We start from the raw sequence: 22,059 nt of genomic DNA, 5'->3' as shown, positions 1-22,059 counted from the left end.
AGTCTATTTTTATTATCATCATCATTAAGTTGAACGTATTATGCTCCGCTCATCATTGAGTGATGTTATTTCTTTTATTTATCAAGGGAAACTGCAGCTAAAACTGCTGTAAATTAATTTCATATTTATTTTAATTTGGAAATGTTTGACTAGGCTGTTGATTTAGAGTTATGTGTTAAGCAACACAAACAGAAGTCCATACAGTCCGCTACCGCCGTGACGTTTGACATCAGAATGTTAGAACAACGTTAGTTGAAGGGCCTGTTAAGGGTGTTCAATAAATGGTAAAAAAATATATATAATTTGCGAGTACTCGATTACTCGTTCATAAGATAATTAATTAGATTACTCGAATATTGAGACTACTGGAAATGCCCATCCCTAGTTTAGACTGCAACTGGATAAAGCAAGGTGTGTTTTAGGGCGTGGGTACCTGTATTCAACAAGTCTCTACAACGGCAGCCTGTCAACCAGGATAGTGTAACAAAGCATAACCACCTTGGCGTCCAAATATGGTCACTTCTGGTTCCAAAAAACCAAGATGGCGCCGGTGAAATGCCGTTCTTGAGGCTTTAAATGTTCACAGACCAATGGGTGATGTAGTAGTGGCTACGTCCACTTCTTTTATACAGTCTATGACCCTAACGAGACTTTGAGAATGTTTTTTTTTTTACTGAAATCTAAGCTATAACAGTGGTTTCACTCAGAAATGCTTCTTGTTGTCAGTTTGTTTTTGCAGAAGAAGGATTCAGGTTATTTACAGTGTAACAAAGGCGGAGGGGATGCTTAGTCTCAGGAGCGGGCCTGGTTCGTGTTGATCATGATGTTGGGCAGAGCGTTGCGTCTTTTCCTCCAGGATCCCAAGTCTCGAGCGTATCTCTTAATCTGATGGAACCACTGCTGGGTGCGGGATTTGTCCGAGGCACGGAAAACGAAAGACTCCTTTCGAATATCGAGCACCTCGAATGTGTCCTCGCTGTCCGGGTCTGTCGACACCACGCAGTTTCCCAGACGGATGGGCTCTCTCAGCACCGTGAACTTGCCGCTGCTCTTGTCCTTGATTAGAACCAGAACCCCGTCTCGAATGCCGTCTCCGACTCCCTCCACCTGATCCCCTCGTGCCCCAGAGTCAGTGCCCTGTCCTGGGGTTTCCCCGGCCCGCTGCGTCCTCACCATCAGCAGACTCTGGACGTTTTGGAACTTTAGGGCCTTGCTTCCCTTCTTCACCCACTGACCATCTGCTGGCTGGGACAACTGAAGAGGTCCTTCCATGACGAATCTCGTGTTCTCTCTCGCCCAGCCCACTGTCTTCATCGACACTTCACGCATCTCGATGTTGATGACCTCCCGGTTTTTGCGGCTGTCGCGGCGGAACGAGCGGAGCGACCACGTGACGCCGTTTCCTTCCTGCTTCGTCTTCATGTTGATGTGCTCCAGATGGGATTCCACACGACTCTTGGCCTCGCGGAGACGCGAATAGTCGGGATGACATTCTGAAGTGACCTTAATGATGCGACTCAGTAGAAGCGGATATTTAGTGACGCGCTGGAGGGGCGCCATGAGGAAGGAGCGCAAGTTCATACGGCGCAAGGCTGTGTTGTCATTCTGGGAAACATCCAGGAAGATTCTGAAAGATAAACAAGAGGAAATTAAGTTAGAAACTGAAGGATCCGAGGAACGTCTTCGGAAACCTCTTTAAAATTGATTAACAGGAATCACAGGACAGCCTGACTCATGGGTGCTCTGCAGTTCTGTCTAAAAATATAAATCATTGCAGCTCTACTCTCAAAATAGAACTTCTGCTGAATAAGTAATAACCTGCTGTCTTCTCCATTTAGGATTACACTCAACAGCCTTGGCAAGAACCAGAGGAAGCTCCCGGAACAACTTTCCCATCAAGCAAAGAATCATGGTACTCCTTTTGTACCTGAGCAGTTCTTTCTCCTTCTCCAGCGTGTTGAGCATGTTGACCGAGGTGGACTGCTGCAGGCAGTAGGTCTGGAAGGCGGGAAGCATGTTGACGAACTCCAGAAAGATCTCTCCTATGTACACCGTCAGCAGGTCTTCATCTCCCTGAGGTCAGCCAAAGAGAGGGAAAAAATGGTCGAGTTAATGTTCAGCTAATTTAGCACTGGGAAGATTTACCTTAAGTCAGTGACAAGTGGAGCCACATGTCCATTATTGTGTCTCGCTAGCTCACCAATAGGTTCACAGACTCTGTCCAAAAAATCCTACGACAACAAATGCACCTTGAAAGCCTCTTCCCACTTCAATTCACGGATGTCCCACCCCCTCCAATACAAAGTAATAGGATATGCCGATCAGCTGTCAATAAAAACAGTGATGCTCCTTGCAAGTTTGTCAACGTCTGGACCTAACCAATCAAAGCAATGTTGCAGCAACCTCCATCGATAGGTCGGGTCAGTTATGCTGGACGCTAGTTGAGCTAAAGAGAGGAGTTTGGTGCTGTTAGCCTGTTTGGACAGCGAAGGCGGCCACGGCAAGAAAAAGCTTAAAACATACTATTTCCACGGGGAGCGAGTTTTTATTCATGAAAGTGAAGGACAAGTGTGTGTGCCTCAACGTTTCAGTCGACAAAAGTATCAACATGGGGCACCAGCAGCAATCACAGCGATGTAATGCAAGTAGCTCTCGGCCACTTTCATTTTTTCAAATAACTCTCAGAAGAAAAAAGTTGGAGGCCCCTGGTTTAGAAGAATGACCTCCTCCCCAAATGAATTTAGCGTCAGATGCGGCAGGTTAATTCTGGGAAGGAGGTCTGCCGCTCCACAAGCTGTCATACAACAATACAACTAAAGTCTCTGGTCATCAAATAGAAGTAACGTTTACCCCAGCAGTGAAAAAGAAGACGAGTTTAAAATTTTAGTAGGTGCTCAAAACTTAAGAGTATTACAATCTAACCATCTTTGGGCGCTGCTGTTGCTCACCTGGCAGAGTGAGTACGACTAAGGCCTAACATCTGAGTCCTTGTTGCCTCACCCTTTGCAGCACGTCATCCCCTCTCTTTTTCCCGACCTTCTCTGTCTCTCTTCAGCGTTTGCTCTCAAATAAAGGCAAAAAACTACCCAAAAAGTAACTGACCATCTTGTTTAAGCCCTGTTGGTTTATTTATGCATGTGTGTGTGTGTGTATGAGGGAGAGTGTGTATTACCTGGTCAAAGGCCTGGTCGATGCTGTCCTGCAGGTGCTCAGTGAAGCGGTCATTGACGTCTATCAGCTCCTGGACGTTACCGAACACCACAGTGAGCTGCTCGGCTGTCAGCAGCCCGGCGCTCTGCATGGGGCAGTAAAACTCCTCCTTGATGATCCGCAGGTCCTCGCCGTAGCTCGACTCTGTGTTCAGAAACTCCAGGATGGCCTCCTTGCGCTCGGTGCGCAGCTTGGAGCAGCGCTCACACATGCGCTCTCCTCGCTCTTTCGACGCCCCGTCCCTCATTCCGCAGTCTGGACAGGGTCTCTGCGCCTCCCAGGCTCTGAGGGAGGCAGACGGTCTCTTCCAGGTGCGGGACAGACCCGGGCCGATGCCGCTGTCCACCCGCTCCACCTCATTTCCTCGGGTTCTGCGGTGACGGCGGGGCTCGCTGTCCTCCTCCTCCCGCTCATCGCTGAGGCCCACCACGCCGCTGTCGGCGCTCAGGCTGCTGATGGTGCTCCACCGATGCTGCCCGGACCGAGTCACGCCCAGACCCGCCTGGCGCTCCTCGCCAGGGGGCTCAGAGCGGCCGCGAAGAGCTGCAGGAGCTGAGGAGAGGTAGTGGAGGAGGTCAGATTCATTATAGCCCATGATGTTTATGGATTTACTCTCCACATTCACACACACACTTACACACACACAGCATTAATAGCAGCCTTTCTAATGAACGGCCACTTAATCTGGAGCAAGAAACTATAATAGAGATCATCTTTGTCCAATAATTAGATCTCTAACCCTTCACTCAAGGACTTAACCTTTGTCCACATGCATGTCAATACTATTTTCAGCCTGTATAAGTGTGTGTGTGTGTGTGTGTGTGTGTGTGTGTGTTTGCTGAGCTGCAAAGACGAGCCCTTTTTTGTTACACAGGTGGTGTGTTTTTTTTAGGTATTAAAATGAAGCCTCTGAATGAAAAAAACTGTTTCCTGTCACTTTCACTTTCATACACAGAAAAGATCAACAAGGTCATCATTAGCATATGCCATATTGACTGACATGCTGTGGCCAGCGTCCAGTGTCAAAGAGCTTCCTTTGACAGGGTGGAGAGCTGTATTAGCAGGGGAACTGTGTGCGAGCCCGTGTGTGCGTGTTTGGTGGGGGAGGTGAAGCCTGGGTGCAAAGGCCAAAATATTCGGAGACGAGCGTGACAAGAAGTTGCATAAGGGATGTTAGAATGAACCAAATGCAGCTCTGAATAGCGTTAATGTGGACTGTATAATGTCAGACGTAGTTGGAAGTTTATTCAAAATTTCAGGGTGATTCACCTTCCCTGATGAGGTGAGGGAGATGTAATGAGGACAGGAAGTTCTGTAATTACTTTAATTAGAATTATATTAAAGAGCAGAGTGGGCCGGTTGACGTTCTCTGCGGGTCGGAAGCATCGAGTCACAACCTCCTGATTAGAAAGTTGGGGTGAAATCCTTTTTTATTTGAGTAGCTCATTTTATTATTAAACACTACATTAACAGCAGGAGTGTGTTAGCGTAGTTTGTTTAGAAAATCTAAGACTTATCCGGGAAATTAAAGGAGTATTCCACCAATTTAACAACTCAAAGTCAGATTACTAGTCAGATAGTGTTAAAAGTTGTACAACATTTTGAAGAAAAAGGAGCTTTCCAGTGTGGAAAAAAAACCTGATGATGTCATAGTGATGTCATGAGGGTGATCACAACTGAAGAATCTCTAACCAGGAAGTGAAATACGAAGGAACCAGAGGTGTGGAGTTTGAAAGATGTAGGTGTGTCATGTAGGAAGGAGACTCCAAGAAAACAATGCAACTGAGTTGGATTATGGGAAATGTAGTATCCAGTGATTTAGCAGCTTGGGCCATGCTAGCGACTTGAAGTCAAAAAATATCTCTCTTTGCTGTCTACCTGCTTAAATATCAATGGTGTTTATATTTCTTTTGCAAGTCACTGGAGAACTTTGAAATCTGCAGAAAAGGTCAAAGTTCAGGGAATGGTTGATGGCCTAATGAATCATGTGATGAGCATGGTACCATTTACATTGATTGTAATCGTGTACCACTTCTAAGCCCTGAGGAAATCAAACTCCTTTTTTGTCCTGGATGTCAAAGTTCAAGACAAATAGTTCAATGTGTGCCACGCTCAGCAAAAAATCTTTATCAGATTTGGGACATAAAACAAACTATCTTCCAGATAATAGACAGGTTCCACATTCTTTTCGGATACCTGCTTGATCCATCCATCCATCCATCCATCCATTATCTACACCACTAATCCTTTTCAGAGTCGCGGGGGGCTGGAGCCTATCCCAGCTGTCATAGGGCGGGAGGCTGGACTGATCACCAGTCAATCACAGGGCTGACACACAGAGACAGACAACCTTTTACACTCACACCTACGGGCAATTTGGAGTCACCACTTAACTTAACGAGCATGTTTTTGGACCCCTGGACTACCCAGAGGAAACCCACGCATGCACGGGGAAAACATGCAAACTCCACACAGAAAGGCCCACTTCTCACGAACCAGGGTTCAAACTAGGGACTTTCTAGCTGTGAGGCGACACCGTGCAGCCCTACCTGCTTGATGTAAACTTAAAAAAAATTCTAAACTTTAATTACTTTGCAGCCTGCCAGGGACTGCGGATGAAAATTAGCTTTAAGCAAACTCTGGTACAATGCATCGCATGGTAACATTTATGTTTAATATTGTACATGCTCCCTTTTAGAATAAATAAAATAATAATATTAATACCCAAATGTTGACATATGAACACACAAACTAACGCCAAAACATTTTACAAAAATGTCAAAAATGTTGACTCACTTTAAATCATAGTCATCCTTATTCATGGGAAGGAGTTTCATTACGTTTAACCATCAGCCAATAACTGCCAAAAGGTTTTGATGCAGATTTGAATCCAGAAAAAATTTCAATTCTTATGTAGTAGTATGTTTCAAGTAGAGCCTTCAATAATATGCTAACTAAATGCTAAAGCTAGTTTCTATAATAAAACATTATATTTATGTTCACAAACTGCCATGGATTAGAGAAAACAGGTCAAACCCTGTGATAAGATGTGTCACAGCTATCACACATGTCACTCACCACTGTCTCTGTCCCTGTCTCGGTCTCTGCGATGGCCGTGGAGTCTGGCGGCGGCAGCGATCTTCATCTCCAGCTGTTTGCGCTTGGAGGCGTCTGCTGGCATGGGGTCGCTGTAGTGGGGCCGGAGACGACACTCGCGCTGAGCCCTCACCGTCTCAGCCAGCTCATAGGCTGCGTCCGAGCTGGAGCGCCTGCAGCCCAGACCGGTGTGCTGCCAGTTGGAAGGACACGTGTGTCAATCAAACGGTCACGTTGCTATGGCAACAGATGTAAAGGGTACAACTCTCGGAGGAGATACGGTGAGAACGATGACAAGGGAGAGATCGGAGCTTGTGTGTATGTCTGTGTGAGGAATTTTCATGAGCAATGTCACCGTGTTTGCTGTCATGACATCGTTACATAACAGCTCTCGGTTATCTCTCTGATCCCAGCCTGCAGAACTGCCAAGAATCCCAATTTCATACTGAGATGCAGCACTAATCGTCTGCCAAGTCTTGTAACAGACGCTAAACACAACAAGGCCGCACATCCAAAATCCTGCTCTGATCACATCTTGAAACAGCCCAGCCTTGAAGATGAGAGATGTCCTGCGTGTGACAAAGCAGCTCCTGGATTTTCTGGAGGTAAAGCGAGGAATTCCCCGACACGCTGCAGCATCCTGCACGGACAGACACTCCACACGTGGCTTTTAAAATCCTTTTAGGAGTCTATAAAGCCCCTGAGAGACGACCTTACGTGGAGAGTTCAAAGGTCATCGCTTTGACATGCAATTCCTAACCCTAGAGACGTCACCTTTGATGGTATTGGCTTTACTTCAAAGATTGGCTCCCCAAATGTTGACAGAGCTCTGACAGCTAACAGCTACAACACAGGACTGAAAGGAACAGAAAGGCTCTCATCCCTCCCTAACAGAGAACAACATGATATACAGCTTGCAGCTATCAGCTAAAATGAAGGAGAATAATTCATGTCCCTCTGAAATATCAAATTGCAGCTCGCACTGTGGGAATGCAGAAGCAGGCTCCATTGTGAATTCACAGGCAGAAATGTGAGAAACGAAAGAAATAAACGCACCTCGACATCTGTTTCTCTAAACTACCTGCAGCCTTGCAGCATGCGAGCAGGACTCCATGTCAGTCCGGCTCTTCTGTTCTGCAGATGCACAGAGAGGAAGGCACAATGCTAGCTGCAGCTGAGGCGAAGAGGAGCCATGCAGAGAGAGGAGGAGGAAGGAAGGAAGGAAGCGCTGAGTTACCAGCATCCAGCTGCTGATCCTCTTTTTACTGCATCGTCAGACGTCGAGCTGTCGCTGGAAGACAGAGCGCTGCATGCTCGTTCTTGTCTCAACAAATACCTCTGCATCAGGATGTGTGAGGGATGTGCATCTGTGTGTGTGTGTGTGTGTGTGTCGCAGTCCCCTTGCTTGTCCCAGTCATCCTTGAATACCAATAGATTTATGTGTTTTTGCACGATACGAAGCGACAATGAAAAGCGGCGCGACAACGCGAGAAAAGACGACAACGTTTAAGACGTTTAGAAGAAAGAAGAATCAGAGAAAGAATACTTACGCATTCTGCTGCTTCCTCTCCTCCTCCTCCTGCAGGCGTCTTGTCGCCAGCCTCGGCTCTGCAGGCCGTTGCCGACGTTGCCATGGCAACGGCGGAGGGCTGACAGTCGGTCGAGGGGGCGATGATGTCACAGCCTCCGTCCCGGTCACCTGACAGCCTGACGGGGGCCTCGGCAGAGATCTCTGCACTGCAGCTGGTGGAGAGAAGAGGAGATGGCGGTACAGAAAGAGGGGGAGAGAGAGAGAGATAGATGAGAGGAAAGGAGGGAGAGTGCAAGGGAGGGACATGGGGGAGAAGGAAAGGAAGAGGATGGGAGGAAAAGGAAGGAGGATAGAAGCAGAATGTTGAAAAAAGAGGGAAGTCGAGGAGGAAGAGAGGAGGAGGGAGAGTGAACGGTAGGAACAAGGGAAGAAAAGAAGCCAAGCAGAGGGAGAGGGATAGAATTGGAGGAAGAGCAGGGGGAAAGGGAAGGAGGATAGAAGCAGGATGTTGGAGGAAGAGGGAAGTCAAAGGAGGGAGAGAGAAAAGGAGGAGAAAAAAGGGGTTGAAATTGTTATTCTGACAGAGCTGTCGTCTCCTTACAGCATCTCTGTCATTCATTCTTCTTCTCCCGCTCACATGCTTCCTGCTGTCTTCTCCTCTCCTCCCCACCCTCCTTTCTCCTCATCTTCCATCATCTTTCACCCCCCCTAAATCCCCAAATCAATGCCTCTCCTCTCTTCTTCACCCCCCTCCTCAGGAGGACAGCAATTAGACACATCATTGGACATTAACACCTGAACCCCGGGACCACTGGGACACTGTCGGCACACAAACACATTATTTTCCTTCATTCCTTTGTCTGTTAGCTGGGGATCCATTCTTGCAGCACACAGCAGCCAACATGCAGAGACGAACACGCTGTAGAGTGCTACCTCTCTGAAACAGCACGATTCTGAAATACACATATCCACGGATGCATGCCTGCAGGGGCGTGTGCATGCTTTTGTAAGAGCGCATGAAAAACACACACAACGGAGTCTGAGAAAACTGTGGGCCCGAGGAGTCAGACAGCATGGACCACAGTCACAATGTGGAGCTTTGTTTCATGTGTTTATCGCTCTCTTTCTCTTCCCTCTGCTCACTTCCTGTCCTGTCTATTGTTGACTGCCCCAAAAAACATCAACGTCATGATTGTATCTAAAAGTGTTTGGCCATTTTGGGTGAAGACAAATACCACAACACGCACTTCTGAGAAAGTAAAGCCTCGTCAACTTATAAAGAAGATAAAGAAGACATAAAACATTTCTTTTAATATCTCTGTTCTCTAGATTCTGACAGTATGAAGATGCTGTCAAAGAGAATTTAATGAGTAAATAAAACTGTAACTTTAATGCAGGGTGCCACAAAAGTGTGTGGGATAATTCCCCATGAATACTTCACTGCCAGCGACTCCTTCCTCATTACATGTGGTCGTATTGATTAGAGCTTTAATAAAATGCACAAATCTTTATATTTTGCTGACAGACATTATTAACAGGAACTACCACCTACGCACGCTGTATTGATTTTGCTTTTCAGACACTGTTGAGCTTCACAGTTCAGCAGGCACCGGTGTGAAATATAATATCACAGCAGAAGAAAAAAACCCTCTGCAGCAGCATTTTTACAGATGATTATTTTTACTCATATTAAACGTGTTTGTGGTTCTTTACGGGCTCAGCGGGTTTAAAAGGCCAACGGGTCAAACCCTGTGACAGAGTCTCGACGACGTCTGCGTCTCAGAGTGAAAGAAAGAAAGGCTGTAAATTCCTGAAATATTGACTCTTACTTTCAAAGGGGTGTTTGTTTACAAGAGGGGGATGGTTGGTCTGAGGGGCAGGTTAGTGTTGATCATGGCTGTGCTTCATGCTTTAACAGCAGCATACATTTAAGATGACATTGGCTCCTGAGTGTGATTGCGCATGTATCTCCTCTTTTATCTTGTCTCTCTTTCATGTCCAGCTTTTTATCATCAGTTAAACTACTGCAGTTACTGTTGCTACAGTCCTTGTCTTTCTTGTCTTAACCTAATCTATGTTACTGTTCTTAATGTAACTACTAATTATTTCCATGTTGACTAGTTTGCAAAATTACCTACGAGTCAGCGTTTAGATTTCCCTACTTCCTCGAACGCATCAGAAACGATCGATCCGACCTCCGTTCAACAATGAGCATTTTAAAAGTAGTTTCTTCTCCTCTTTAGGACAGACCTGACAAAGATTCATTTTGACTTGTTACTAATCTGCATGATGTTGAAATTTCAGCACACGTAAGAGCCGTTAATTAAAGTCAATCACAAGAAAAACCGAGAAATGACTGCGTTTATTTTGCTGATTCTCAGGTTGCTAACTGGACTGTAAACAGAGCAGCGCTAACTGCTGGCTACCTGCCCGACACGTTTACTTTTGTCCCCAGAGGCCACATCGTCGTCAGATTGAGCATTTCTAAAGTAAAAATAAACCTTTACTATTAGAAAAAAAAACTCCTTTTGCTGTTGAGACCATTTCTGAAGACTGTGGAGGCGTGGATGAGCATGTTTTGACATCTGCCTGGGTCATGCTAAGTGCTACTCGTGGTGATTCATGTTGGGCCTCTCTTTAAATAACATAACAAAGAGTCCGTCTAGACCTGCTCTGTTTGTAAAGTGTCTCGAGATAACTCTGGATATGGCGCTATACAAATAAAATTTGATTGATTGATTGATTGATTGATTGATGTGTACAGCAATGATGCATGTGACAATCAGTGTGGTCTAGCCCTGTTCAGTATGTCTGAGCCGTCTTCGTCAGATGAAGAGGAGTCAGAAGCCCTGCCATCTGGAAATTAATATTCCATATCATACTACATTATGTACATATACATACATACTGTATTTCATTGGCACTTTTATATTATATATCTTATATTGTACTATATCTTATACCTCATATCATACTGCATTATTTCATACTGCTAAATGCTGATGCTATTACCCATACCATGTCACTTTTGTATAACAGCTGTATATACCTCTTATTGTATTTGATCTGTTCTTGTTTCTATTTGTATTTACCTTCTTTGTCTTGTGCTGTTGCCACACCAGAAGTTCCCTTTTGGGGATTAATAAAGTTAGCAACGTTAGCTAAGATGCCCCTTTTAGTTCTCAAAGCTATGAATGCAGTTAGCACTGTACTATTGTGAAGCTAAACTCCCCTGCTGACACTCGTGGTAAAAGGTCATCAAGAGCCTGTGATAAAGTCTCAAAGTCGAATAAAGACGACTGCGGTCAACACTCAACACCCGCAGACATCAATAACCGTATGTGTCGAATCTCATGCCTTCTGTAAAAAGCTAAATATGTTCCAATATTCCAATTTCATTTAGCAGACGCTTTTGTGCAGAGCGACGTACATCTGAGAGTTATTACAACACAAGCAGCGATCAAGACAGGAGGAGAGAAGGCAGGAAGAGCCAACAAGTGCGATCGGACACTGGTGCTAACAGGCAGTGGATAGGGCGTTTTTAGGCCTGCCAGCAGGGATGCATGAGATCACGAGAGCCTGTACCAGGAGTTGTATTGCGTGCTATGAAAACTATAGGGTCTGATCTTCCCGATGTCGTACAGGGCAAATCGACATGACCGAGAAATCGAGGCCACATGAACCTTAAAAGGCTGGTCGTCAACTATGACGATTCCGGGCAGACTTAGTGGGTATGAGTTCAGCTGGATGTTGATCTGTGGTTGCACAGACGGACTGGCTGGGATGACGAGGAGCTCAGTCTCGGATAGGTTGAGCTGAAGGTGGCGTTCTTTCAAATATCTGTTGTGTGTCTGTTCTTTTGATTTGTTTCAGAAGCAAAAGACAACATTACATATTTGTATAAAACTAATTCATAATACTTTGTAGATGCTTACTATCACGTACTTCAGACCTGATATTACACAGTTAGAAGGCTGATGTGGATTTGGGTTTCCAGAGAAGCAGAAACCAGAGTGAGTTTGCATATTTGCTCACTCAAAGATCCACTTTTCAATTGTCCCAGCTTAACCCCTGCTATGATACGCACTTCACTTTGCCCTGCAATGTATCCTCAAATATCCCCGAGGCGACTTAACAAGAGGTCTCATTATTCTAATGCTTCTTACATAACGCTGCCTTTTCTGAGCCGTCTCCCTCTGAACCGGTAAACCTGCTGAACCTCTTCTCAGCCTCCCTCTGATGCTCGGTGGCACTTTAACACACACACACTTTAATCATATTTAACTACAGCAAGAACCTGGCAGCATCGGCTGATCTGCGTTACACATGTAATCGAAGCCAACAAACAAAGCCGTGGCAGCAGATTAAAGGTGTCCACATGTCCAAATTAAACTTGCGCCGCTGTGCTGAAAAGGCAGATTTAATTAATGCAGTTTGGAAGCATCTAATCGGTTCTCCCCTCGGACAAACTGTCATTAAAAGCCTTTCCTTCACAGTAGAAGCTGTCACACAGCGGATGATGCATGGGAAGTAATAACCTGCAGCTTAATTTATCAGGAAACACTGTATGTGATGTATCATCGCTCGCTACGACACCGTGGGACACTGAAATTAGCCCGCCTGTCGTTTTCGCTGATGCATACATCCCTGCAATATATTTCAATGTATATTTATTACTGCATGCTTCTAATAGAGACAAATAAAAGTGTTAGAAACAGTGGACACAAGCCTCCATTATCATCAAGCTATACACAATGACTGCGGTATACTGCTTCACTGCATTCCTATAAAAGCCTCCCAGGTGTAATAATGTGAATACCACTCTAATAATACTACCAGGGCTGTTTTATGCTCCGCGTGCATCTTCTGCAGCGTGAAACACTTAAACAAAGAGACGTACTGGTGGAAGTCAAATACCTCAGGGTGCAGAGATCACACAGAATACCGCCATGTTTAATTAATAAATCTCCAAGTATTAAAACATTCACAGAGCCTCCGGTCACATTTAAATCACAGGGGGGGAGCCGCAGTGCGCTGCATTCTGGGTGCTTTCTCAACGTAAAAGATTAATTCAGTCGGAATAAACAATGTTGAATGTGAGCTTGTGGAGCCGCCGGCGGGCTCTACGAGACGGCTGCAGGAGAGGGTGACTAATCGATGGGGGGCAATCCTTGTAATCAATAGTTTCAGGGATTCAAAGTAAAACGCAGCTTTTTAAATGTGAGAATTTGCAGTTTTTCTATTATTGCAAACTGAGAATATTTTAGTTCTTAGCCGTGCCAGAGGCATTACCTTGTAGATGGCAATTTCAGATTTCAGATTTCACCATTTTGGTCCAGACAGTAATCTCACCTATTCGCCTTATTGACTATTTGATGGACTACCGTGAAATTGTTTACAGACTTTCATACTAACTTACTGACTTTTGGGGGAGACAGAGTTTTCTCCATTGCTGCCCCTAAAACCTCAGAAACTCTCCCTAAACTCCCCTTTTTAAAAACTGCACTCAAAAGCCACCGATTTAAATCTGCTTTTAATCTGTGATCTGTCATTATTGTAACTTTTTCTGTTCTTTTTATTCATATATATATATATATATATATATATATATATATATGTGGTTGGTTAGTTACTTAGTTAGTTTATTTCATTGTGTCTTGCACAAAAAGGTGCCCAGCCCACACGGGCTTACACGACACTACAACAAAACAAAGAAGAGCAAAGACAGAACGAGAACAAAGGAACAGTTACACCTCAACATATAGAGAACAATGTCTAAGAAGTATGAAAAACAATCTTTTTCCTTGAACATAACTTCAGCACATATACATATATATATATTTAACTGTAATTTCTGTACTTTGATCATTTTTTCATCATATAAAGTGCCTTTGAGCACCTTTTAAAGCGCTATACAAATAAAAGGTATTATTATTACTTTCCCTCTAGCGCCGTCATGACGCTCACAGTTTAGATTTTTATAGAAATGTTTCAACAACAAATGTTTGTCTCACTCAGGATGATTAGAGCTTTAGTGGGGCTGGTTTAGCTCACTTGGTAGAGCAGACGCTCCGTACACGGAGGCTACAGCTCTCGGCGCACTGATTACAGGTTCGACTCCCGGTCTGTGACCATTTGGTGCATGTCGATCCCCCCGCTCTCTCCTCCCCACATTTCCTGTCTCTCTTCAGCTGTTCTATCACATAAAGGCAAAAGCCCAAAAAAAGATCTTTAAAAAAGAAATAACTTTTAATACTTTGGTTAGTAAAGATATCCCCATCAGCCTCAGCTACATGCTACATGCTTAGTAGCAGAAGTTAGCATGATAACACACGTTTCGCGTTATATCTGGTTAGCAGCAGTTTTCTGAGCATGATTATTGCCGGCATGTTGTATGTTCCCCAGCTGAACATACTCTTTACATTAAACACAAGTGTTATACAGAGACCTGCTCCTGAAGCTGGAGGTCGTCATATGAACTTAAAGAAAAGGACAACATGATTATAAAGGTTTGAATGTTGGCTCTATTTATTAGTTGCTGTAATTGCGATATCTTATAGACAATTAGGGTCTGGAATCTTAGAGCCATTTTGTGTTTACAAATTATATATTTATGTATTTACCAGGGCAATGTCATTCCTTTGTATTTCTCATGAATTGTTTTCAATTATTGTTCTAAACAATTCATTTTGTTGTGATTAATCAGCTGACATTTTGCCACGGCGAGGCAGGGGGGCGGGACTGAGTCTCGGTGTTCTTTTGTTTGAGCAGACACGTGAGATGTGTGGAAGTGGACGGGGCACCGGCACAGTCTTTTGACCTCCAACCTTTGTTTTGTGTTAATAAATTGGTCAACAGGACAACACAATAAGCGGCTGCAGTTGTGAGTCAAGAAGAGGAGCCCTGTTAAGGAGGTATAGGCGAGTTTATAACTTTGGAACAAAAAGCATTTTTTAGTTTCCCAGCGATTTTCTTCCCTTTGTCAGATTTATAAAGTACGTTTTCCCGGGGTTAGTTTGCTGAAATCACCGACCTTATTTTTCTATATTAATCTTATTATTAAATCTTAGCGTTGCTGTTCGCTTGAGGGATCAATAAAGTTTATCTTTCCTTACTCCTGGCTCCTGGCTTCATGGATAAATAGTAAATATAACCTTAAGTTGCAGCCAGTACTGCAGCTCTGCACTTTCACATGTGTGCTGTACATACACACAAAGACACACACAGCAGATATTTTTCTGCTGCCTTTATGCAGTACAGCTTCAGACATCCATCATTCCTTCCAGCAGTGCAGACAAAGGAGCGACAGTCAGAGGAGGGTCCTGACAGGCGGGGAGAGATACTGACTATATCGCCCATCTATCACAGCGTGCAGCCTGCAGGGGGGGGTGGAGTTTATATCCTTCACTAGGCGTTATCAAGCAGCTCCTCTGTGTTCGGGGTCCAATATTTACATTGCAACGAGGCCTGGACCCGATTGGCACCATAGAGCTGTAAAACACACCCTCTTCTTGTTTGTCCTTGATCAGCATGAACCTCGACGGAGTGAAAACTGCATTTATTCAGCCAGCAGCTGACAGAGAGAGAGAGAGAGGGAGACAGCAGGTCTGTGGGGACGCTGCCAGTCTCTCAGTCTGACATGCTTCATGCCAGCCTCCCGCCCACAGTCTCGTCTGAAGAGCCAACACTGTTACCCCGGACAGCTGTTAGCACAAAAACTGAGATAAATCGATAACACAACAACACGTTAGGGCTTAAACAGATGGACTCACACATACAGATACAACACTGTGGCACTGCCAAGCACACATGCATTTCCCCGGTAAAAACCCACACACACACCTCGACCACAGGGCTCAGATGTGATGTGCACTACAGGATCTCATTTCACCTTTCAATGGATTAACTGGACTTAAAAACAACATGCTAATTAGAAAAATACTCTGGTCTCATAAGTACAAAGAGGCACAAACAGAGAGAAGAAATAAATCAGAGGTCCTTTGTTCTCACTTTGTGTGCCTGGAGCTGGTTTGTATTCAAAGGTGGAGTCAAACAAAGGACGTTCACTGCTACGTTTTGATCTGGGAAGTGGTGGGAGAAGTATTCAGATACTTTGAATAAGTAACATCGGCAATACTACTGAGCAAAACTACAAGTAGGAGTCCTGCATTCAAAGATGTTGATGCTAGCCAACAACTAACAAAGGTACGTTTCAGGAGATTTAGAAATAGTGATGTCCTTCAAACTGCACTGATATGTTTTTGTAACTATAAAACATCCCAGCCAGTATATATGGAAGCTCGTTTCCGCCACTTGGATGAAAAAGAAACTATCCTGTAAGTCATTATACTGAGAAACTTCTCAATATTTGCTGCGACCCTCCGTGTGCGAGCCGGTCCAGCAAAAATACACCCTGCGCGTAATGATAGTGTAAACGGGCGAGAGACCCACCGCTCATGGACCCGTTGGCACATGCTGGTTATATAAAATCACCCATTCCTACCGAAATCAGTGCGTTGACGCGGGTTTTGCCAGTGGAGTACACTGCTTTCTGTCTCTTTTCTGCTGCGGTCTGTTTATCAAACTCAGCGCCGACAAATTTGAAATGATGTTCGAGCTCTGCTCGGACGGACACGGGCGGGTCGTAGCATCGCGCCAGAAAAGGGAGGGGAGCTTAGCGTGTCGACCGGGGTTTTGTGTTCTCATCATTGCCGATAGGAGCCGAGGTGATAATTACCTGGGTCTACTGCAGAGTCATTTGAGCCGGGTCTGAATGCCGATTGTAACCTTTCCCACTAAGCAAAAAAGCCGGGTGTTAGCGGGTGTTAGCGGGTTTTTTGACTAGTGGGAAAGAGGCTGAAGACTGGCCAGTCGCCCATATGCTCTTACTGTAATGTTCTGGTCAGCATCTGAAACAAGTGGATTCACGATACCTTTATGAAACACACCTGAGTTTAGCTTTTGTTGAGAGCACAACAATATACAGGGGTAGCTTGCTCTTCATCCGCCTGATGACAGCAACAGAATGCAAGCTAGTGCACACAAGTCGAAACACTGAGATAGTTTCTCAACATAGTGACTTACAGTATTGTTTTTTTGGCAGAAACAGGCTTCCATAAGTATAAATGAAGGGCCTTCTACTTCCATCCATCCATCATCTATACCGCTTATCCTGTTCAGGGTCGCGGGGGGCTGGAGCCTATCCCAGCTGTCATTGGGTGAAGGGCAGGGTACCCTGGACTGGTCGCCAGTCAATCACAGGGCTGACACATAGAGTCAGACAACCTTTCGCACTCACACCCACACCTATGGGCAATTTAGAGTCACCAATTAACTTTACAAGCATGTCTTTGGACTGTGGGAGGAAGCCGGAGACCCCGGAAGGAACCCACGGATGCACGAGGAGAACATGCAAACTCCGCACAGAAAGGCCCACCTTGCCCAAACCGGGTTTGAAATGATGACCTTCTAGCTGTGAGGCAACAGCGCTAACCACAGCCCAGGCCTTCTACTTAAATGACAAAATTATATATTATATATATATTAAAACTCCAAGCAGCTCACATATGGCATTAGATATTTAAAAACTTGCTACAGTAATGTTTTGTCAGCACTGGGATAGAAAAGCCAGCGTTAGTTTGGCTTTACTTAAAGTACAGACGTTCTATCAGTAAATCATACTTAAGTAGTATCCAGCTAAATGGCCCCTTTCAGAGTGATAGTTATTATACACATAATAAATAATTGTTTTTTTGGGGGGGCCAATGTGTGTGTTTTAATTGATTAGTCCAGTCTGCATCTGGACAGCTGCCCGGCGATGCTTTAGCAGCATAAAAACATATCGATGTGCGTCCTGACTGTGTGTAACTGTGTGTATGTGTCAGGACTGTGTTTGGAGTACGTCCAAACTAAAGTCTCAACCCCACAGCTCAGGTTTAGATGCTTCACAGTAAATCAAAGGCAAAACGATGTGTATGAAACTGGAGCTGCTTTCACAATAAGAGCTGAAGAGCTTTACTTACTTCTTTGATATAAACGTTAGCAGTGTAGGAAATTATCGATACACCAAATCAATCTTATAACTGATAGTTTACATGCAAAGATTTTATTCTTTTAACCGCTACAGATAATACGTCTGTTGCTCAGATTGCACAAAAACAGGAGCGCTATTAAAATGGGTTTTACAGGGAATGTGATGCATACAAAGCACTTCCTGCTATTACACTACTAAAATATCACAACATGTTGCTGTGCAGTATATCAGTATATCAGTATCTCAATATATCGTAATATATACTGATCGTAACCCCTGTACTGTGATATATATTGTCATGCCAACTTCTGGCCGTTATAGAGCCCCTATTAATATGAAATAGTCTACAAAGTCAACTGGTAGTTACGATTACTACAGCCTTTATCATTACTCTGCTTCTCGCGCTAATTTAATCTTCACACTAGTGATCCACTATTATTGGCATTGTAACCATAAGTATGTATTACCTGTTGTTGTTCATGTAACAAGGTCATATGTTGTTGTTGCTCTCTTTGCCTGTCTCTATCCTGCATCTCCTTCTATCCCATGTTCGGCCCATCCAGTCGAGGCAGATGGCTGTTCAACATGAGCCTGGTTCTGCTCGAGGTTTCTGCCTGTTAAAAGGACGTTTTTCTGCCAATGTGCTGAATATTGCTAAGTGCTACTCATGGTGATTCATGTTGTGCCTCTCTTTAAATAACACAACAAAGAGTCGGTCTAGACCTGCTCTTTCTGTAAAGTGTCTTGAGATAACTCTGGTTATGATTTGGCGCTATACAAATAAAATTTGATTGATTTGATTTTGATTTGAAGTGAGTGTGATTAGAAAAGTGCACTTTTTGAATGCAGGTTTTCACGTGATGGACTTTGTTGTATATTTAGGTCTACTTAAAGCTAGGGTAGGCAACTTGGGAGAAACTAGCAAGAGTAAACTCGATTTTGGAAGCATCCAATCCTACAAAATAACTTGTGACAGGTGCGTCGGAGCGAGGTGCAGTCTTGTAGGTGAAAAACTCCTGACAAACGGCAACAAGTGAGACAGTGTGCGGGAGTTTTTCACCGATTGTTTCAAGCATCCAATTCTAAAAATGCCAAAGACACAGCAAACACACGAGAGCTCATTCTAACATCTAAATGAAATGATTTCATTGGCTTATTACGACCTGCATCAGCCATACATACAAGATTGATCAGAGCATGTCACATACTGATTAAATGTTCCCATACCCCAGCTTCAAGTAAAGAATACTTCTGCAATAGTAAACACATGAAACCCTGCCCCCCGACGACACCAACCTCTTCTTGATGAGGTCCAGCGCGGAGCCGATGAGGCCGTCCTTCATCTTGTAGATCTTGGCCCCGTAGCTCGACAGGTCCGTCCCCTCCAGAAGGAGCGCCGGGCAGCAGCTGGAGGGCCGTTCCCAGTTCTCCCTGCAGGGCGGGAAGGGAACCGACCCGGCCGGTTCCAGACTGCTCCTCCTACGCCGGGTGCTCCCATCTTCCCCCCATGCAGCGGCCGTGGCTTTCTCCTGGGCTGAGCTTGCCAGGGGCTGCAGGGGTGGACGTGGAGTGGGAACTGTGCGGATGGGGGAGTAAGTGCTGGTAACGGAGGTGGAGATAGGAGCACTGCTGATACTGCTCACAGTGTTACAGGTAGGCGAGTCTGAGGAGGTGACAGTCTGCAGGGCTTCACCAGTGTTGCGTGTCCTTTCAGCTTTGCAAATGTCTCCCCCAAACCTCTCAGAGTTTCCTCCATTAGACTGAGGGACAGTCCGATCAGAAGGAGGTATTTTACTGTCTGGCGTTCCTGCTTCTTGCAGGCCAGAATCAGGTTTTCTCGGCACCACAGAACCCGCTGTGGACTCTTTCCCCTGCTCTCCCTCCTTCTGTCTCATCCTCTTAAACTCCTCGAACGTAGGAATATGAAGGCGCCCCACAGGAGGTCTGCTGCGCTCGGATGCAGAGTCTGCTCCACTCCCGTTACCTGCAATGTTGTCTGTCGTGTAGGACGTCTTCACCACCTTTGGGCTGGATGGGGAGCTTTGGAGAGCCAGGTTCGGGCTGCTGTTCTGTCGCCGGAGCTGTAAGCGCCTTAGGACTTCCTGCTTGATCTCCTCGGGGTTTGTGATGCGCATCGCGCACGGCGGCCTCGACCCAGCATGTGAATTCACTTGATGCACGCCATCCCGGTCAATCTGTGAAACACCTGGGGACAACTGAGGCCGCAAGGGGAGGGACTTCAGAGGCTCACCTGGAGACCTCGCACTCTGGAGGCGAAGTTTCTCCCTCAGGCCCTTCCTCGCATCCCATTCGTCGACGCCACCAGGAAACAGCAACTGAGGGAAAAGCGGTAGGTCCTTCCTGGGCAGCCCATGTCGAGGGTAAAACGCTAAGCTCTCTGGGTTAGGTACAAGTCCATGGGCCCCAACCATGGATCCATCTGGAGACCCGCCGCACCAGTGACTGGTGGAGGTGTAGCGCATAATAAACTCACTGTCCATGCTCCTGTAGGGGGCAGCACTGAATGCACACAGGCCAGAATCTGCCACATTGTTCCAGTTCAGGTTCTCCATACTCCTGTAAGGTCTGCTGCCGTTGCTTCCTGTGTGGCCGCAAGAGCCTGGAATCGGTCCCTGACCTGGCCCCACCCCCACAGGGCCCTGCCTGCTGCTGCAGTACCTCAGCCCCAGGTTAGTGAGCAGGGTGCTGCTGTTGCACCGGGCCATGAGCGGGTAGGGAGGCCCCTGGACGCCCGAGTAGTGAGAGAGGTTGGGTCTGTGCCGGGGGAAGGAGTTCAAGGGGTCGGGGGACAGGGGGAGGTTGGCGATGCAGGGCTCCATGTCTATGAGGAGGTCGAGCGGAGAGGCACAGCCAGCAGGAGAGCCGGCGGAGGCTGCGACGGAGGAGGTGCAGGGGTAGTCACATGGTGGAGGAGGCTTTACGTCTGGCATGGCTGCGGGCTGAGCGAGTGGCCCTCAGACACACAGACAGCAGGTATGAAGATCTGCAGCCTGCAGGGACAAAGACAGAACATATGATGATGAGACACAAACACAGCTGACTCTATCTTGCATTGTTTGAATTTGTGGCCTGGTTGTGATCTGTTCTTTTAGTATCAGTGTGTGCACAGAAAACTGTGTAAGCTGTCCTCATGTTTGCACCGATATCCATCCATTCATCCAACGAGCAAGTCTTTGGACTGTGGGAGGAAGCCGGAGTACCCGGAGGGAACCCACGCATGCACAGGGAGAACATGCAAACACTCAGAAAGGCCTACTTCATCCGACCTAAGGGTTCGAACCAGGCGACAGTGCTAACCACAGCACCACCGTGCAGCCCTGCACCAATATCATCATGACATTTTTATATACTCTAACCCTTCAAACTGCCAGAAAGACCAAAATACTTCACTCCAGGTCACTTTACATCACAACCAACCACTTCTTATCTTGTTCCCCCGTGTCCAGGCTGCAGATATTCTCCATAAATGTTTGCATTGCATGAAAATGAACCTGTTACTAGCTTGGGTTGAGCTGTGAAATCTGTCAAGGGCGAAGTCTTCTTTAATTGTAGTCAATATTACATTATTAAGGCATGGCAGATTGTGGATGATTTAATGTCCTCCTCCTAACAAACCTTAACCAGATAGTATATTGAGCAGCAGTGATCAGTAGACAACACACACAGCAAGACAACTCAGATGCACGGCAAGGCACTCTAATAGCCGTCAACATATGACTGCCTGTGCACCCAAACACACTCGTGGTAACCCCTCCATACGGAAATAACTGCATGTTAAAACTGCATGCCAACTATTCTAACAATAACAGAACACGTCATTTTAACACGACAACTCAATAACTTCTGCAGGAATATTCCGTTTAATTCCAAAACTCCCAGAGGCTGACTCAACCTGCCCACCTGCCAGGACGCTACATTATTTTATGCACATCATGCAGATAGACACTCTGATTATTTTGGGGTCCCTGTTTGTATCTATTTTAGAATGTGACCCAGGTAAGATATCAACGTGAACAGAAAATGATTTTAAAAAGTCACGCATGCACAAACAACAAAAAACAAAAGACGTCACATCCGCTGAGTCGTGTTGGGACTCTGGATGTGCATCAACTTTTGTGCAAGTAAGCGACATCTCCATCAGAGACGGGCAAAACGGACAAGAGCGGTT

General features: G+C 45.5%; 1 protein-coding gene across 1 annotated transcript; it reads right to left on the bottom strand.

The window, feature by feature from the left end:
* Window positions 1-402: 402 nt before the first annotated feature.
* On the bottom strand, window positions 403-20,821 carry arhgef49 (Rho guanine nucleotide exchange factor 49). The gene is made up of 7 exons (XM_069663415.1): window positions 19,723-20,821; window positions 19,167-19,620; window positions 7,857-8,049; window positions 6,292-6,499; window positions 3,173-3,753; window positions 1,928-2,073; window positions 403-1,627 (listed from the first exon to the last, which is right to left on the bottom strand). The coding sequence occupies exons 1-7, from the start codon at window positions 20,819-20,821 to the stop codon at window positions 793-795; spliced, it is 3,516 nt and encodes a 1,171-aa protein (XP_069519516.1). The 3' UTR covers window positions 403-792.
* Window positions 20,822-22,059: the final 1,238 nt, after the last annotated feature.

The sequence above is a fragment of the Semicossyphus pulcher genome, unplaced genomic scaffold, assembly GCF_022749685.1.
Source record: "Semicossyphus pulcher isolate SPU_LCO1_2020_fin unplaced genomic scaffold, fSemPul1.0.p SCAF_15, whole genome shotgun sequence".
NCBI classification, from domain to species: domain Eukaryota; kingdom Metazoa; phylum Chordata; class Actinopteri; order Labriformes; family Labridae; genus Semicossyphus; species Semicossyphus pulcher.
Note: the sequence above shows the minus strand (reverse complement) of the source record. Positions and strands in the feature narration are given on the sequence as shown.

Bases quoted from the DNA above. Each gene is read 5' to 3' on its own strand.
- arhgef49 (XM_069663415.1), bottom strand. From the start codon at position 20,821: ATGCCAGACGTAAAGCCTCCTCCACCATGTGACTACCCCTGCACCTCC. The intron at 2,074-3,172 runs GTAATACACACT...GGCTGACCTCAG, and splicing joins TCGACCAGGCCTTTGACCAG to GGAGATGAAGACCTGCTGAC. The intron at 1,628-1,927 runs GTACAAAAGGAG...TTTATCTTTCAG, and splicing joins AAGGAGAAAGAACTGCTCAG to AATCTTCCTGGATGTTTCCC.